We start from the raw sequence: 14,865 nt of genomic DNA, 5'->3' as shown, positions 1-14,865 counted from the left end.
TTGAGAGTTATATGGACATCCATTTATTAATGAATTTATAACACTCCCCTTTGAATATCCATTAACAAAAATGTAACTCGTTAAAACCTTGTTAGGAAAAACCTTGTGAGATAAAAACCTAATGAAAGAAAAAGAGTACACAATCTCCTATTACAAGCTACCTCATTAAAAAACTTTATCAAAAAAAACTCAGTGAGACAAAACTTTGATTAAAGGAAAAGAGTGCAGTGTGTTTCAAACACCACTTAATGGCAACATCACATTACATCTTTCAACACATTTCAATCTTGTATACTAGACTTTCAAATGTTGTGGTTAGCAATGCCTTGATAAAATGATCTATCAAGTTATCACTAGAACGAATTTGTTGAACTTTTATATCACTTTAATGTAACCAACATTCAATTGAGCTATACATGTTGCATTATCTTTATATAAGATAGTTGACATCTTTTCTTGTAGAGGCAAATCACATATCTTCTGGATATATTGGGTTAACAACCTTAACCAAAGACACTCTCAACTTACCTCATGCATTGCAATTATTTTTACATGATTTAAAAAGGCAACAACTAATGTCAACTAATAGAGATCTTGAATCACTTGAATAAAATGACATCATTCCAATAGTTCCTCTGAGATATCTAAATACATGTTTAATTTCATTCCAATGTTTATCTGTTGAAGAGGAACTAAATATTGCTAACAAATTCACAATGAATGCTATATAAGATCATGTGTTGTTTGCAAGATACACCAATGCCCATATGGCATTTAGATATGGTACTTCAAGACCAATAAATTATTCATCATTTTTACGAGGACGAAATGGGTCTTTATTCCATCCTTTAAATACTCGATCTACAGGCCGAGACATAACTTTATTTTTCTAAAATATTTCATATCAATATCTTTCTTTAAACAAATTATTGTATTTTAAAGCTCTTCAGGAGTTCCAATAATATTTAAATCATCAACATAAATAATAATTATCACAAAATTTGATTTAAACCTTTTTATGAAAACACATGGACAAAGTGGATAATTTTTATAACCTTCTTTCAACAAATATTCACTAAGATGATTGTACCACATATGTCTAGATTGTTTTAATTCTTATAATGATTCCTTTAATCTGATCGAACAATTTTCCTAGGGTACTCTATATCCTTCTAGGATTTTAAATCATTCTAGTATTTTCATATGAATTTCACTATCAAGTGAGCCATACAAATAGGTTGTAACAACATTCATTAGATGCATGTCAAGTTTTTCACAAACTATCAGACTAAAAAATATCTAAATGTGATTGCATCCACCATAGAAGAGTATGTCTCTTCATAATCAATTTTAAGCCTTTGCAAAAATTCTTGTGCTACAATTCACGTTTTATATCTTACAACTTCATTTTTCTCATTTTGTTTTCGCACAAATACTCATTTATATCCTACTGACTTTATATCTTTAGGTGTTTGGACTACAAGTCCACAAACCTTACATTTAACAAGTGAATTCAATTCTATTTAAATTGTGTCTTTCCTATCTAGTCAATCATTTCTATTTCTACGTTCTTCAACAGAGTTAGGCTCATGATCCTCATTTTCTTTTGTTATTTCAATAGCAACATGATTAGTAAGAACGCTATTAACAACTTTTTTATTTCGATTTTCCATATTTTCTCATATTGATATTGTAATAGGCCCAATTTGTCCAGCCCGCTACTAAAGTAAACCAAATAAAAAAACACATATAATCAAAAGTCCACAGTCCAAATACATGGGCCAAACGTGGCCCAAATCATTTTAACTCAATGTCTAGCCCAAAATTATAACCAAACCTAAATAAACCCTAACCATCAGCCCAAAGTTGACCCAAGCCCAACACAAAAAGAATCAGAAACCCTAGCCCTTTAGCATCATTTCCCTCCAGCTGCCGCAACAGTGGCCTCCTCTCCCCAGCCACGCGCACCTCACGCACGTAGCGCCACCACGAGCCTCCAACTGGCCTCCGTACGACTTCTGTACCCGCACCTGCAAAGCAACAAAGGCAGCAACAGCAGCAGACACACAGGAGAATAATAGAGAAAAATAGCAGAAATATAGAAAAAAAATTCCTGTAAAATTCTATTTTATTTCCGGCTATATAAAGCCATTTTTGGAATTTGTAGAAAGGGCTTTTTTTCCCTTTTTTACAAATTCAATATACGCATTGAGAATACAAAGAAAAAGATCGAAAGGTGATTTTCGGGGTTTCTTTCATTTTTTGCAGATTGCTTCTCGATTCTTTTTTTTTTCTGTCTTCGCTTTTATGTTGGCTAATATTTTCTTAAGGAAAGTAACAGTAAAAGAAAGGGGAAACATACCTGATGACGGATTCCTGGCTTTCTCCGTCGTCATCGGAGTATAGGCTAGGTTGAGGAACCGTTCATATGCCTTCGGTGTAGAACGGCGCAGCATTCATCTGATTCAATTTAGGTTTTTAGGAAATGAAAGTATTTTAGGTTTTGGCTTCTTAATGCGGAGACTCACACGACGATGTTTGGAGTCAGTGCAATGACTTCGAAACGACGTCGTTTAAAGATCCAGACCCGAGTGGTGACTCGGTTCGGGTAGGATCCGCGGGTGATGGGTGTCTGGTTTATTTGTCTAATAGGTCCTTGTGCATTTACTGGGATAGCGATTTAATTTCTTTAATTGTTTGAAATTTGTATCGCATATTTAACCTTATTTTCATTTAAATCCAGTTTTAAATGTTGTCGTTTCTATGATTAATTGAAATAATCTTACAGCATGTTTGGTTGGGTGTATTGGCATAGCCATTACACCCCTAATCGGTGGGCCCCACTTAATCTCCCTTTAATCCTTTATTTGGTTTAGTGTATTGCTATTACGGGTCTAATACATTACAGACCTAATCCTCAAAATCCACTGATTTCTATTCCGGAAGAAAAGCTCAGTTTTGCTGCGTATTAAGTTCTCCCAATTTCTTCTACCCAGTTTTACCCTCCTGCTGCTTCTTCTGATTTCTTCTGATTCCATAACTTTTTCCTTCCTCTCGGCCGCCACAACTGCTTCTTCTTCATCACTCATTAGTAGACTGCTTCTTCTTCTTCATCCGCTCAGCCCTGTTGCTGTTTCATGGTGGTCTTTTTTTCTTTCAAGATTGCTTGACTTTTTTTTGATTCATTTGGATAGAGATCTCTATTTTCATTTGTCCTTATATGTATATATTTTTTTGGATTTGATATCAGGGGAGGGGAGCCACTCCCTTGCACTTAGCAGCACGCCGGAAGCAGCCTGAATGCGTACATATCCTGTTATACAATGGTGCTCTTGTTTGTGCATCAACTGGTCGATATGGGTAATAATAATTCATGTTAAGTTGCTAATTCATGAGTATCTGTATTTATTTTGGTTTTTTTGTCAGATGGATAGAATGATTGCTTGGAAAAATGACTGAAAATTTGTTGCTTTTTTCAGTTTCCCAGGAAGCACTCCTCTTCATTTGGCTGCTAGAGGGGGCTCTCTTGATTGCATTCGTATGTTGTTGGCTTGGGGTGCAGATCGTCTTCAAAGAGATGCATCTGGGTATAGTTTAATTTTATTATTTACATATATGGATATCTCCATGCTTTTATATTCCCAGGCCTTGATCCTTTGTTTCATTCATTTTCTCTTACCAAGATAATTTTATTATTTACATATCTGGGTATAGACTAGCCTTTCAAGTTAGGTTTTCAATGGTGCTCCTCTTGGCATCATATTAGTTGAGTCCATTACGAAATTGAGATGTAATACAAAGTCTTGAGGCTATACCAATTTACAGCATAAACTTTATACTTTGGTTCATATGATTTGCATCCCCATGCTTGTGGCGAATTTATGTCGAAACAATTCTGCCTTTTCTCTTTTAAGTTTTTCGTTGAAGTAGTAAAAGGATTTTATTAGAATTACGACTCATGCTTTCTTTTGGAAGTTGAGTAGTAGATATTGTAACCACGATTGTGTCCATTAACCTCCCTGATAATAAAAGTAATTGTTGATATTACTAAGGAAAAATAGTAATACATGCATAGTTGCTTGAGCACATTAAAACTGGAGTGGTGCTATACATGTGATCTTATGTTTAACTATGTTGCTCGAAAGAGTTAAAGACATATGTTAAAGTACTTGCATTGTTATGTAATTTGATAGTTTGCTCCTTTGAATTCATCACTGAGATGAGTTGTGACTGTAGGTCTTCAAAATGGCCAAAGCACTACAACGGTTTGGCATGAAAAGAGCATTAGTTGTGCACTCAGAGGGTTTAGATGAAATGAGTCCTCTTGGTAAGCTTCATTTTATTACTCATTTCCCTCGGCTCAATCATCGGCTCATGTCGTCTTTGTTTGCTGTTCCTTATATCTAAATCATTACAATCTCACAACATATATCCATCCATACAGGGCCAGGGCGAGTCCTTGATGTCCCTCTAGAAAAAATTAAGAAGTTCTCATTTGATCCATGTAAGATCTTGTTTGTATTTCATGATGTTTTCTTCCTTCCTTTATTGATACCATAGATGTATTTTATTGAATGATACACAAGATTTTGAAACTGCTGTATTTATATACTGATCAAGTTGTGCTAAGAAAATACAATGTTTGGACAGTGGAATTTGGCATTCCTCATTGTGCTCTAGATGGATAGTGGAATTTGGCAAAGTTTTAGGTTCAATTTAGAAGAAATAGATACTGCAACTTAGTACTTTTCAGAGTCGAATTTGTTGGGAAAAAGTAACTTTGCTGCTACATATAAAGGGTTCCTTAGAGATGGATCAGCTGTTGTGATTAAAAGCATTAGCAAAACTAGTTGTAAATCAGATGATTCCGAGTTCTTGAAAGGATTGAATGTTTTAGCATCGTTGAAACACAAGAATGTTGTCCGGTTAAGAGGATTTTGTTGCTCAAAAGCACGCGGTGGGTGCTTCCTCATTTATGATTTCATCCCTAACGGAAATTTGCTACAGTATCTCGACGTAAAGGATGGTGACGGCACAGTCCTAGATTGGTCTACTAGAGTTTCCATTGTTAAAGGTATAGCCAAAGGTTGGTCTCTAGTTATGTTTTTTGCCTTGTTTTAAGTGGTTCCTATTAGCTAACTAGACATGTTTGTTGCAACAGGGATAGCATACTTGCATGAATACAAAGTAAACAAACTGGCTCTCGTTCACCAAAACATATCAGCCGAGAAAGTGCTCGTCAACCACCGGTTTAATCCCCTACTTTCAGATTCCGGCTTACACAACATCCTCACCATTGACATTGTCTTTGGTTCACTCAAAGCCAGTGCTGCCATGGGTTATCTCGCACCCGAATATGCCAACACAGGTCGTTTCACCAAGAAGAGCGACGTTTACGCGTTCGGGACACTCGTTCTCCAACTCCTTTTGGGTAAACAAAAGGTGACCAGCTCGGTACGTTTAGGAGCTGAAACTCGTAAGTACCAAGATTTCATAGACTCGAACCTTCACGGTCGGTTCTTTGAACACGAAGCGACTAAACTAGCAAGAATAGCATGGCTTTGCGCTCATGAATGTCCTATAGAAAGACCATCAATGGAGGAAGTGGTCCAAGAATTGGGTAACTGCAATGGCCGTCCTTAAATGGTGATGATGATGTTGTCACTTAACTACTCACTGATGCATGAATGGGGCATGTTTTAAATTTGTGTCCTTTTGTTAAGGACTATGCTTTTGTGAATTTTGTCCATGTGAATTCAACCTCGTAAACGCTATTTTTATTTTGTTATCCAAAAATTTATTTCTAGGCTTTTTTAATTCACTCTTTTAATTTTGTGCTTGAAAGTAAGCTTTATATGATATACTGATATTTTTTAGGGTGTAACCGAGCAGGCCTGAGTTAAACTTTAAATTTGTAGCTTGATTCTCAGTTCAAGCTCAATTAAATATCTATTGTATAAATTCATATAAAAAAATTTATTATCAAGAATTTTATGAAATTATATATCATTATTAAATTATATTTAATATTAATTATTTTAAATTGTATAAATTCATATAAGAAAATTTATTATCAAGAATTTTATGAAATTATATATTATTATTAAATTATATGTAATAATAATTATTTTAAATTATACAAATTCATATAAGATAATTTATTAGTTGTAATTATTTTAAATTTTATTAAATCATATATTTTAATTAAATATATATTTAATATTAATTATTTCAAATTATCTTTTATAGTATCATATATTATGATTTGAGTAAATTCATATAAGAATATTAATTATTAATAATTTTATTAAATTATATATTTTAATTATAATATATTTAATAATAATTATGTTAATTTATATTTTATAGTATCATATATTATGATTTGAGTAAATTCATATAAGAATATTGATTATTAATAATTTTATTAAATTATATATTTTATTTATAATATATTTAATAATAATTATGTTAATTTATATTTTATAGTATCATATATTATGATTTGAGTAAATTCATATAAGAATATTTAATATTAAGAATTTATTAAATTATATATTTTTATTAAATTATATTTAATAATAATTATGTTAAATTATATTTTATAGTATTATATATTATGATTTTAGAAAATTCATATAAGAATATTTAATATTAAGAATTTTACTAAATTATATATTTTTATTAAATTATATTTAATAATAATTATGTTAATTTATATTTTACAGTATCATATATTATGATTTCAGTAAATTAATATAAGAATATTAATTATTAAGAATTTCATTAAATTATATATTTTAATTAAAATATATTTAATAATAATTATGTTAATTTATATTTTACAGTATCATATATTATGATTTCAGTAAATTAATATAAGAATATTAATTATTAAGAATTTTATTAAATTATATAGTTTAATTAAAATATATTTAATAATAATTATGTTAATTTATATTTTACAGTATCATATATTATGATTTCAGTAAATTAATATAAGAATATTAATTATTAAGAATTTTATTAAATTATATATTTTAATTAAAATATATTTAATAATAATTATGTTTAAATATGATTAAATTATTTATTATTGATAATAATAATCTTATTATAATTTAAATAACAATAACAATAATCATTTACCAAAACAATTTTATGCTAAGGGTATTCTAGTCATTTTAGTTTTTTCCATTATGCTATTACACCTCTATTCCATTCAACCAAACACAAGATTACTATTACGCCTCTATTCCATTACATTCAACCAAACAGGGGATTAGCTATTACACCTCTAATCCAATACACCTCTAATCCCAATACACCTCTAATCCAATACACCTCTAATCCAATACAGCGAACCAAACGCACCCTTAATGTTTGCGCATAATTGCTGATTTGGTCTTTCATTTTTAAAATAAATTTTATTTTAATACTAATTTAGTTTTCCTTTCAAAATTCAACGTTATTTTAATTCTATTTTACATATTATAGTATTTAATATTTTTATAATATTTATTTTGATAGTATTTAGGCTTACTATTATTAAAGTCCAAATTATAATAAATTATTGTTTTAGTTTGCTTTTTCTTATATTTTCAAAACCATTATATACCGATATTTTGAATCTATTGTAATCATTTAGTTTTGTTTTAATTGTTATTATCATCCTATTTTCGTTTGAAACTTTGGTTTTAAATTTGTAAATTATTATTTTCAATTTCAAAAAAAACGTTTCCTTCATATTTTGTTTTGCCTTCATAGTTTTTGAATAAATCTATTGTCATGTTCATATATTTTTAAAAAAAACATTTTTTACTATTGGCTTAATATTATTTACAAACCTTTTATACTTTTATTTTCCCATTTGCTACATTATTATTTATTTTATCACACTTAATATATTTTAAGAATTCGATATGTTACTTCATATTTCTCAATAATGTATTTTAGACTATAGCTCTAGATTTTATTTTTACCATGACATCTCGTGATTATTATATTTATATGTATAATTTATATGGAATTATTTTAATACACATATATGCGTATAAAATGCATCATAGCTTGTAATTTGCGTGTTTCAAAATTTTATTCATTTTAGGCGATTTACTTGTGATTAAATTATTTTTATATTAATTACTCTCGTTTTGTTATTTGTAAGATTGATTATTAGTTTATTTGATTATTTAATGTTGATGTATTATATGTTTGGTTGCTTCATGTTGTAAATCTAGTTTGTTATTTATCATTTGCTTTATATTTGGCTATTCAATTATATTGTTTGAGAGAATCGCATTTCATTAAAATATTATAATCGTTTTATTTCAAGTCTACTAAAAAGTTTGGCGTTCGTAAGTTCTCGAGAGGTTTGTGCCCTAACTTACTGGGCTTCAATTCTTCTCGATGAATTTAGATCATCAAATGTTCATTTTGTAAAACCATACGACGACAAATAATAAAATTCTTTAGATTACAAAATGTTGGATCCTAACTCACTGGATACAACATTTTGTTGTCTTGTTTTTAATAAGGGCAATATTTGAGGTTTAAGATTTTCGAGAAATTGAACCCTAAGTTACTGGATTCTAAATTCTCGATTAACTTAAACAATCAAGAAACCTTCTTTAAACTCATGATTTTCTTAAAAAAGGAGCATACTTAATTTCAAGGATTGAATTGGAGCACCCTAACTCACTGAGTGCGAAATTTATTTCTTTGAAATAAGTATGTCTTGTCATTCAATTTGCTTTATTCAAATTTTCTCACCAAGGATCGTATTTTAAAATCTTTTCAACATTTCGACACTAAGACGTTAAGCAATCAATTCGGTACCAATTTCGGGCATTACGAGGGTGCTAACCCTTCCTCGTACGTAATTGACTCCCGGACCTATTTTCTTAAAATTTCGTAGATCAAAATCATTTTCAAGGTGAACCGATCACACCTTCAATAAAGATCGGTGGCGACTCCATTTTAAAAAAGTCGATCCCATTTTTCAAATTTAAAAATGGTTTCGACAGATATAACTTATTGAGATTTCTTAATTTTCACCATTTTTATTTTCACTTCCAAGTACTTGAATTTTATAATTAGTTATGTCGTGGGTCTCTTCAGGAACCCCCCTTCCACTATGTGACCATCTTAAATGTTTTCTCCTCTCATTTTACAATAATTTTTATCTTTGGAACTAATTAATCTATTATACTTCAGGCATGCATTACTTTCATTTACTTTAGTAAGTTGTCCTACTGGGACTTCAATTCAAATCAAAACATTAATTTGTATATAACATTTGGTTATTCTAATCAGGTTAGTAAATGTATCTCATAGTTTATTTGTAAAATAAATTGTTTGTTGAACTTCTGGTTCACATTGCTTTGTACGAGGATCTTAGATAATGATAATTTATTTTAAATATTTTATTCATCCAGTTTTTTATTCTCTCTCCCTAATGTTGGGAAAACCATCTCATAATAATTGACAACTCATGTCATAACTAAATCTCCAATTAATAGCTCGAAAATATTTAATAATATAAGGATATTCATATAAATGTACATTCCCAACCTCTTATGAAGACCAATCTTTGTGCGTTGTGTGTCAGGATCTAATGTCGTTAGCATAATATTTTTGTCTAAGTATACTTGTAATTTTTTGAACAAATTGGTTTAATAAAAATATCCATTAATTACATTAATATTATTTGTATATTGCCTTTAATGTTTTTGCACATAAAGTAAAATGGAAGCAAATATTGACTCATTGGTTATCTAACATTTAACTAATTCTAAGCAGTATTAAATGGTCAGATTGTAATATGGAAAGATAGCTTGTATTAGTAGATAAACCTAAACATGTCCTTAGTCTAATAAAAAATGAGCAAACCGATTGAAAAACTAATATGTCATTTACCAAGTCCAGTTGGGGAGATGTTTTGTCTTGAGTATCGAAGTGGATGATTCTCAAAAGATAGAGACATAGATGTGACTATAGTACATCAAATAGGACCAAAGTAGAATAAATCCTAAATTTGTTTATGAATTTATTCATTTGTGACGTTCATAGTGTGGCATACCTGAATCCTGAGTAAATGATTAATTATGTATGGTGACTCGTATACTTTGATGTAAATAAAAGACTAAATTCAAATAAATAAGGAACCGAAAGTTGATGCGTTGGATATGCGACTTTTACAATATGTAACATCATTCACAATAGATGAATTTATAGGCCAACTAATGGGTATGTTATCCTCTCATCAACATTACATGATCGATGAAAAGTAAAGGTGAACAAAGATCATTTGTCTTCATTTGTCTTTGTGATAAATGATTTGATTATTGTTTAATAGTAATTGACTTTTCATGAAGGAAGATGTAATGTGTAACACCCCTAACCCGTCTCTGTTACCGAATTAAAGTTACAAGATATTACGATAGTTAACAAGACCAAAAATACTATGAAACAATTCAAAGATTAATTTAAACATCATAAATTAATAAACAACATACAGTCGAAAATGAGACTTAAATTGAGCCTACAGAACCTTAAAGTCAATTTAGAAACAAGTATGGACTAATCTAAAACAAAATAGAAAAATATGGTAAAAATTGAAAATAGGGGTCACACGGTCGTGTCGTCAAGCCATGTAACTCTCTGAGACCATATGAACAAACTTGCACCAAAAATCAAATAAGCTACATGGTCGTGTGGGGTGACTGTGTGTTGCACATGACCATGTGATAGACCATGTCCTAAGCCATATGTGCCCAAAAGTTCCTTATAAAGCAAACAATTTTAACCCAAATCACTAAGGCAAGTTATACCATTAAACTCGCATAAAATGCAACAAAACTTGCCAAAACACATCATATATCACTCAACCTAAGTGCCTAACTAATATGCCACCAATGGCACCACAATTCAAAATTTAACCATTTAGCATTCAGTACCTTTCATACCATTTCCTCAAGTGACCTATAATTTCCTTTCATGCTATTCAAACCAGCACCAAAACATGTATATTTCAAAGCCAAAATACCAATTCACCTAATCATTTTAACATACAACCAAATATGTTTTAACCATCTCAATTTACAACTTTAACAATGCCAATTATAACATTTGCTTATCACAAGCCCAAGTTTATAGCCAATTCATGTCACCATCTAAAACATATGCACAAAGCCATTCAAAATACCAAACTTGGCATTTACCATATATCAAGAATCAAACCACAACCATAAGCTTATATACAAAACTATTATACCAAAGTTCACACCATTTTACATAAGTCAATCCAACCTAAGTACATGCCACAAGTAACCAAAATGGAACATCAAAAGTCTACCGAATCAAAAGACAGTAGGTGTGAGCTTCTCGTTGATCCAATCAACACATTCCAAGTGTGCAAAATCTATAGAAAAGTAGTAACACAAGTAAGTATATAAAATACTTAGTAAGCTCATACAATATAAAAAAATAGCTTACCTTAACCATTTAACAATTACATGAATCAATATGAAACAATTTCACCTATCATAGCATTCAAAACAACATCAACCATATGAGATTTAGTCAAACCACATATATAATTTCAAATGATAAAATACCAACTTCAACTCAAAATTCATCATGAATCCATTTTCTAATTTATCACTTTGCATCACTTTCATCATTCAAATTGCATCATATATCATTGTCATAATCATTCTGTTGGAAAATTGGGTTTGGGAAACGCAACAGAAAATAAATTTAGGAAAAAACCAAAGTTTTAAAAAAAATTCCAAATCAAGAACTTGGTTGTGATATCTAAAGTAATAAATACTTAATCAAAATTATCCATTTTTTATTCGTCTAGGATGAACGCTTCGACCAAATAGTCTTCTCCACTATTCTCGAGCTCACGTCTGCCGAGTGTGGGCTCGTTTCGAATAAGAAAATTTTTCACAAAAATTACCAGTGGGGTAATTTTTAATTTATGTTAACTTTTGGGACAAGTTGTAAATAATAAAAATATCTATAGAAATTTTCTGAAATAATCTCTTGAGTGAATTTCTCTCTACAACTTTCTCTTGAGTTCCAGTGTGTGAAATAATGACCCAAAGTTCTTTTTATATAGGGAGAGTTTAGAGAGTTCAACTATGATTAAACTTAATCACTTTAATATTAAATTAATATAATACTTATCAAGATAAATATTAGATTAAATTTAATCTTAAATCTTATTAAATTAATAGAATATTTATCTACAAGATAAACATTAAATTAAATTCAATATTAAGATAATCGCTTTAATATTAAATTAATAAAATACTATTAAGATTAGTATTAAATTAAATTTAATATTAAATCTGTTAAAATAATATTATTTTTGAAATAGTTAATCTGAAATCAAATTCTCTAGTAGAGTCTCAATAGGAGTGTAATTCTTCCATTGCTCAACCACCAAATACCCACCGCCGTCGACCATTTGCAGGCCACTGGAATGTCGTCGTCGCAGCTACCGGCACCCCAAGCTGGTTTGATTTCTGTTTGTTCGATCCTGGCTAGTGACGGCCCGACCGATCCGGTCTAGCCACCAGTTGGACCATCGGCCCTATTTCACATACCAGGCCTGGTCCGACCAGTTTTTAGGTCTTGGTATTAGTTTTGGGATCCTAGGCCCAATTTACGATCTCAAGTCCAATTTTCAAGTTCAATTACCCATTGGACCAATTGTCTAACTTGAAAATTAATTTCCAAAAATATCATATTAATTTTAATTAATTTGATTAATTTAATTTTACTTAATCAAAATTAATTTTTCCCAAAAATCACTTAGATTTTTCAAATTAATTTTTCAAAAAAATTCTTTAATCAAATTCTCTAGTCGAATAATTTTTATGACTGCCCAATTTAATTCCACATCGAACAAATCGACTCAATTAAATTATTTCCAAAGTTGTAGAATTTTCTTCTGATTCAAATGCAGTCTGATTAAGCTTTTGTTGAGCCAGTGGAGAGACCAATTGGACATATACAATTAGGCTCTAGTAATTGAAATTATATCCAGAAGCATCGTTTGATAATTTGCAATTACTTAATCATGGAGTCAGCCCACAAGAAGTACCATGATTTGAAAACTCGTTATTATATACTCTTTACAAAAGTAATTCATCCAACTGCTTTGTCCAATGACCTCGTCTTGTGTGTGTCACCCTCGTATGATATCTTTGATTCATTTGAGTTAAATCCGTTCACTCAATACAATCCTATTTTATCTCATTGTCACCATTGTGCCTTCTCAATGATTAATATGATCATTGTCAACAAATGACTGTGATAAATTACTCGTTCGAGAACAAGCAACTCGTGACCACGTTTCATATTTATCAATCCACACAATGCCAATGAGAGGATATTGTTAACTTTTTAATTGAGCTATGAATTCCACTGTAGCTAGTAAAGCCATGCCATACACAAGTCATGTACCCAACATACCGGTTATCGGCTCGATCATCTTTAGAGTATAAGTTTTCACTTATATCAAAACACATGGGTTACATACGCATGGTTAGTGACTAACTCAGGATTTAGGTAAATCACACCATGAATGTCACAAGTGAATTAATTCACAAACGGATTCAGAATTAATTCATCTTGGGTCCAGTCCAATGTATCATTCTGCCAATAAATACATCTATGTCTCTTCCTATGGAGCCAATTGCTCCGATAGCCAAAACTAGCCATCTCCTCAATTGGAATTGTAGATGACATAATAATCCTTCTTAGTATTTGAATCAAATGCTCATCTTGATTCTTTTACGGGATTACGGACTCGTTTAGATTATCTACTGAAGTAAATTGTCTTTCTCGCAATGTAAACATTCTTACAATGCCACTTATCATCTGTTTGAACTTAAACAATCAATGAGCTAATAATTGTTTATCACAATTTCGCTATGCATGCAAAATATGAAAAATAGAAATACAAAAGACATAATAGTGAAATGAGAAATTAATTTTATTTATTTATCGTTCAAATAAATAAAAAATAATTACATGTTTACTACAATATAGGCACATTTCCCAACACATTAATATCATGTTCATCCTTTTTTCCAACACCAATTTCATATTTTTCACATTTCCATATTTTATTTCTACCCAATGAAACTAATGAAAGAACTCAGTACACAGGTGAAAATAATATCAGATACTCGTCCAAGCTAATCATAAACACTAGTGTCAGATTACTCATCCGGGCTAAACCTACACAACAACTAGCCTGGTCTGGGCTTTATATATATGTAAGGTGACCACTCCATGCTAAACTTTTAAAATGACAACAGATTACCAGTCCAGCCTAAATTTGTGTCACATGTATCTTCGAGTCCGCAACAAATGTTGGAGCTTGGTACCATCAGGCATCAACCCGTAACCTTATATACAATACTTTTATTAAGTTCATCGGGATTTAACCTCAACATTTCCATCTCGTATCAATCCATTTTAATTAAATTCAATCCTCAATTTATGTAACAATACATATACAATTCAAACTATTAATAAAAATTAATATACATTCAAATATAATCCAAAAACAAATTAAACTTATTTATACTGTATGAACTTACCTGACAAAATGGTAACACTTTAGATACCAGGGACTATTCGACAGTTTTTCTTTTTTCGCCTAAGTCAACAACTTGATCTAAATAATATTTAAGATTCAAAATATCAATATCAATCTCATAATAATACTCAAATTCATGCTTATAATTTTTTAATTTCATTTTACACAATTTTCCTAAATTTTTACATTTTATTTAATTTAGTCCCTAAAACCGAAATATACATAATTTTCACAATTGAGCT

The 14,865-nt window shown here is 30.4% G+C and overlaps 2 protein-coding genes across 2 annotated transcripts; both read left to right on the top strand.

The window, feature by feature from the left end:
• The first annotated feature begins 2,994 nt into the window (after positions 1–2,994).
• Positions 2,995–4,320, top strand: LOC107935315 (putative E3 ubiquitin-protein ligase XBAT31). Its single transcript, XM_041091930.1, has 4 exons — positions 2,995–3,140; positions 3,251–3,360; positions 3,480–3,587; positions 4,237–4,320. The coding sequence occupies exons 1-4, from the start codon at positions 3,138–3,140 to the stop codon at positions 4,274–4,276; spliced, it is 261 nt and encodes an 86-aa protein (XP_040947864.1). The 5' UTR covers positions 2,995–3,137; the 3' UTR covers positions 4,277–4,320.
• On the top strand, positions 4,315–5,750 carry LOC107895894 (cold-responsive protein kinase 1). The gene is made up of 3 exons (XM_041091377.1): positions 4,315–4,327; positions 4,754–5,074; positions 5,162–5,750. Exons 1-3 carry the CDS (start codon positions 4,315–4,317, stop codon positions 5,641–5,643), a joined length of 816 nt encoding a protein of 271 aa, XP_040947311.1. The 3' UTR covers positions 5,644–5,750.
• The last annotated feature ends 9,115 nt before the right edge of the window (positions 5,751–14,865 follow it).

The sequence above is a fragment of the Gossypium hirsutum genome, chromosome D04 (genome assembly GCF_007990345.1).
Source record: "Gossypium hirsutum isolate 1008001.06 chromosome D04, Gossypium_hirsutum_v2.1, whole genome shotgun sequence".
NCBI lineage: Eukaryota > Viridiplantae > Streptophyta > Magnoliopsida > Malvales > Malvaceae > Gossypium > Gossypium hirsutum.
This window is presented reverse-complemented; position numbering and strand designations above follow the sequence as displayed.

Excerpts from the sequence above, each read along its gene's own strand:
- LOC107895894 (XM_041091377.1), top strand. Across the intron at positions 5,075-5,161 it reads TAGAGTTTCCATTGTTAAAG|GGATAGCATACTTGCATGAA; the intron begins GTATAGCCAAAG and ends TTGTTGCAACAG.
- LOC107935315 (XM_041091930.1), top strand. Across the intron at positions 3,361-3,479 it reads GCATCAACTGGTCGATATGG|TTTCCCAGGAAGCACTCCTC; the intron begins GTAATAATAATT and ends TGCTTTTTTCAG. Across the intron at positions 3,588-4,236 it reads CTTCAAAGAGATGCATCTGG|GTCTTCAAAATGGCCAAAGC; the intron begins GTATAGTTTAAT and ends TTGTGACTGTAG.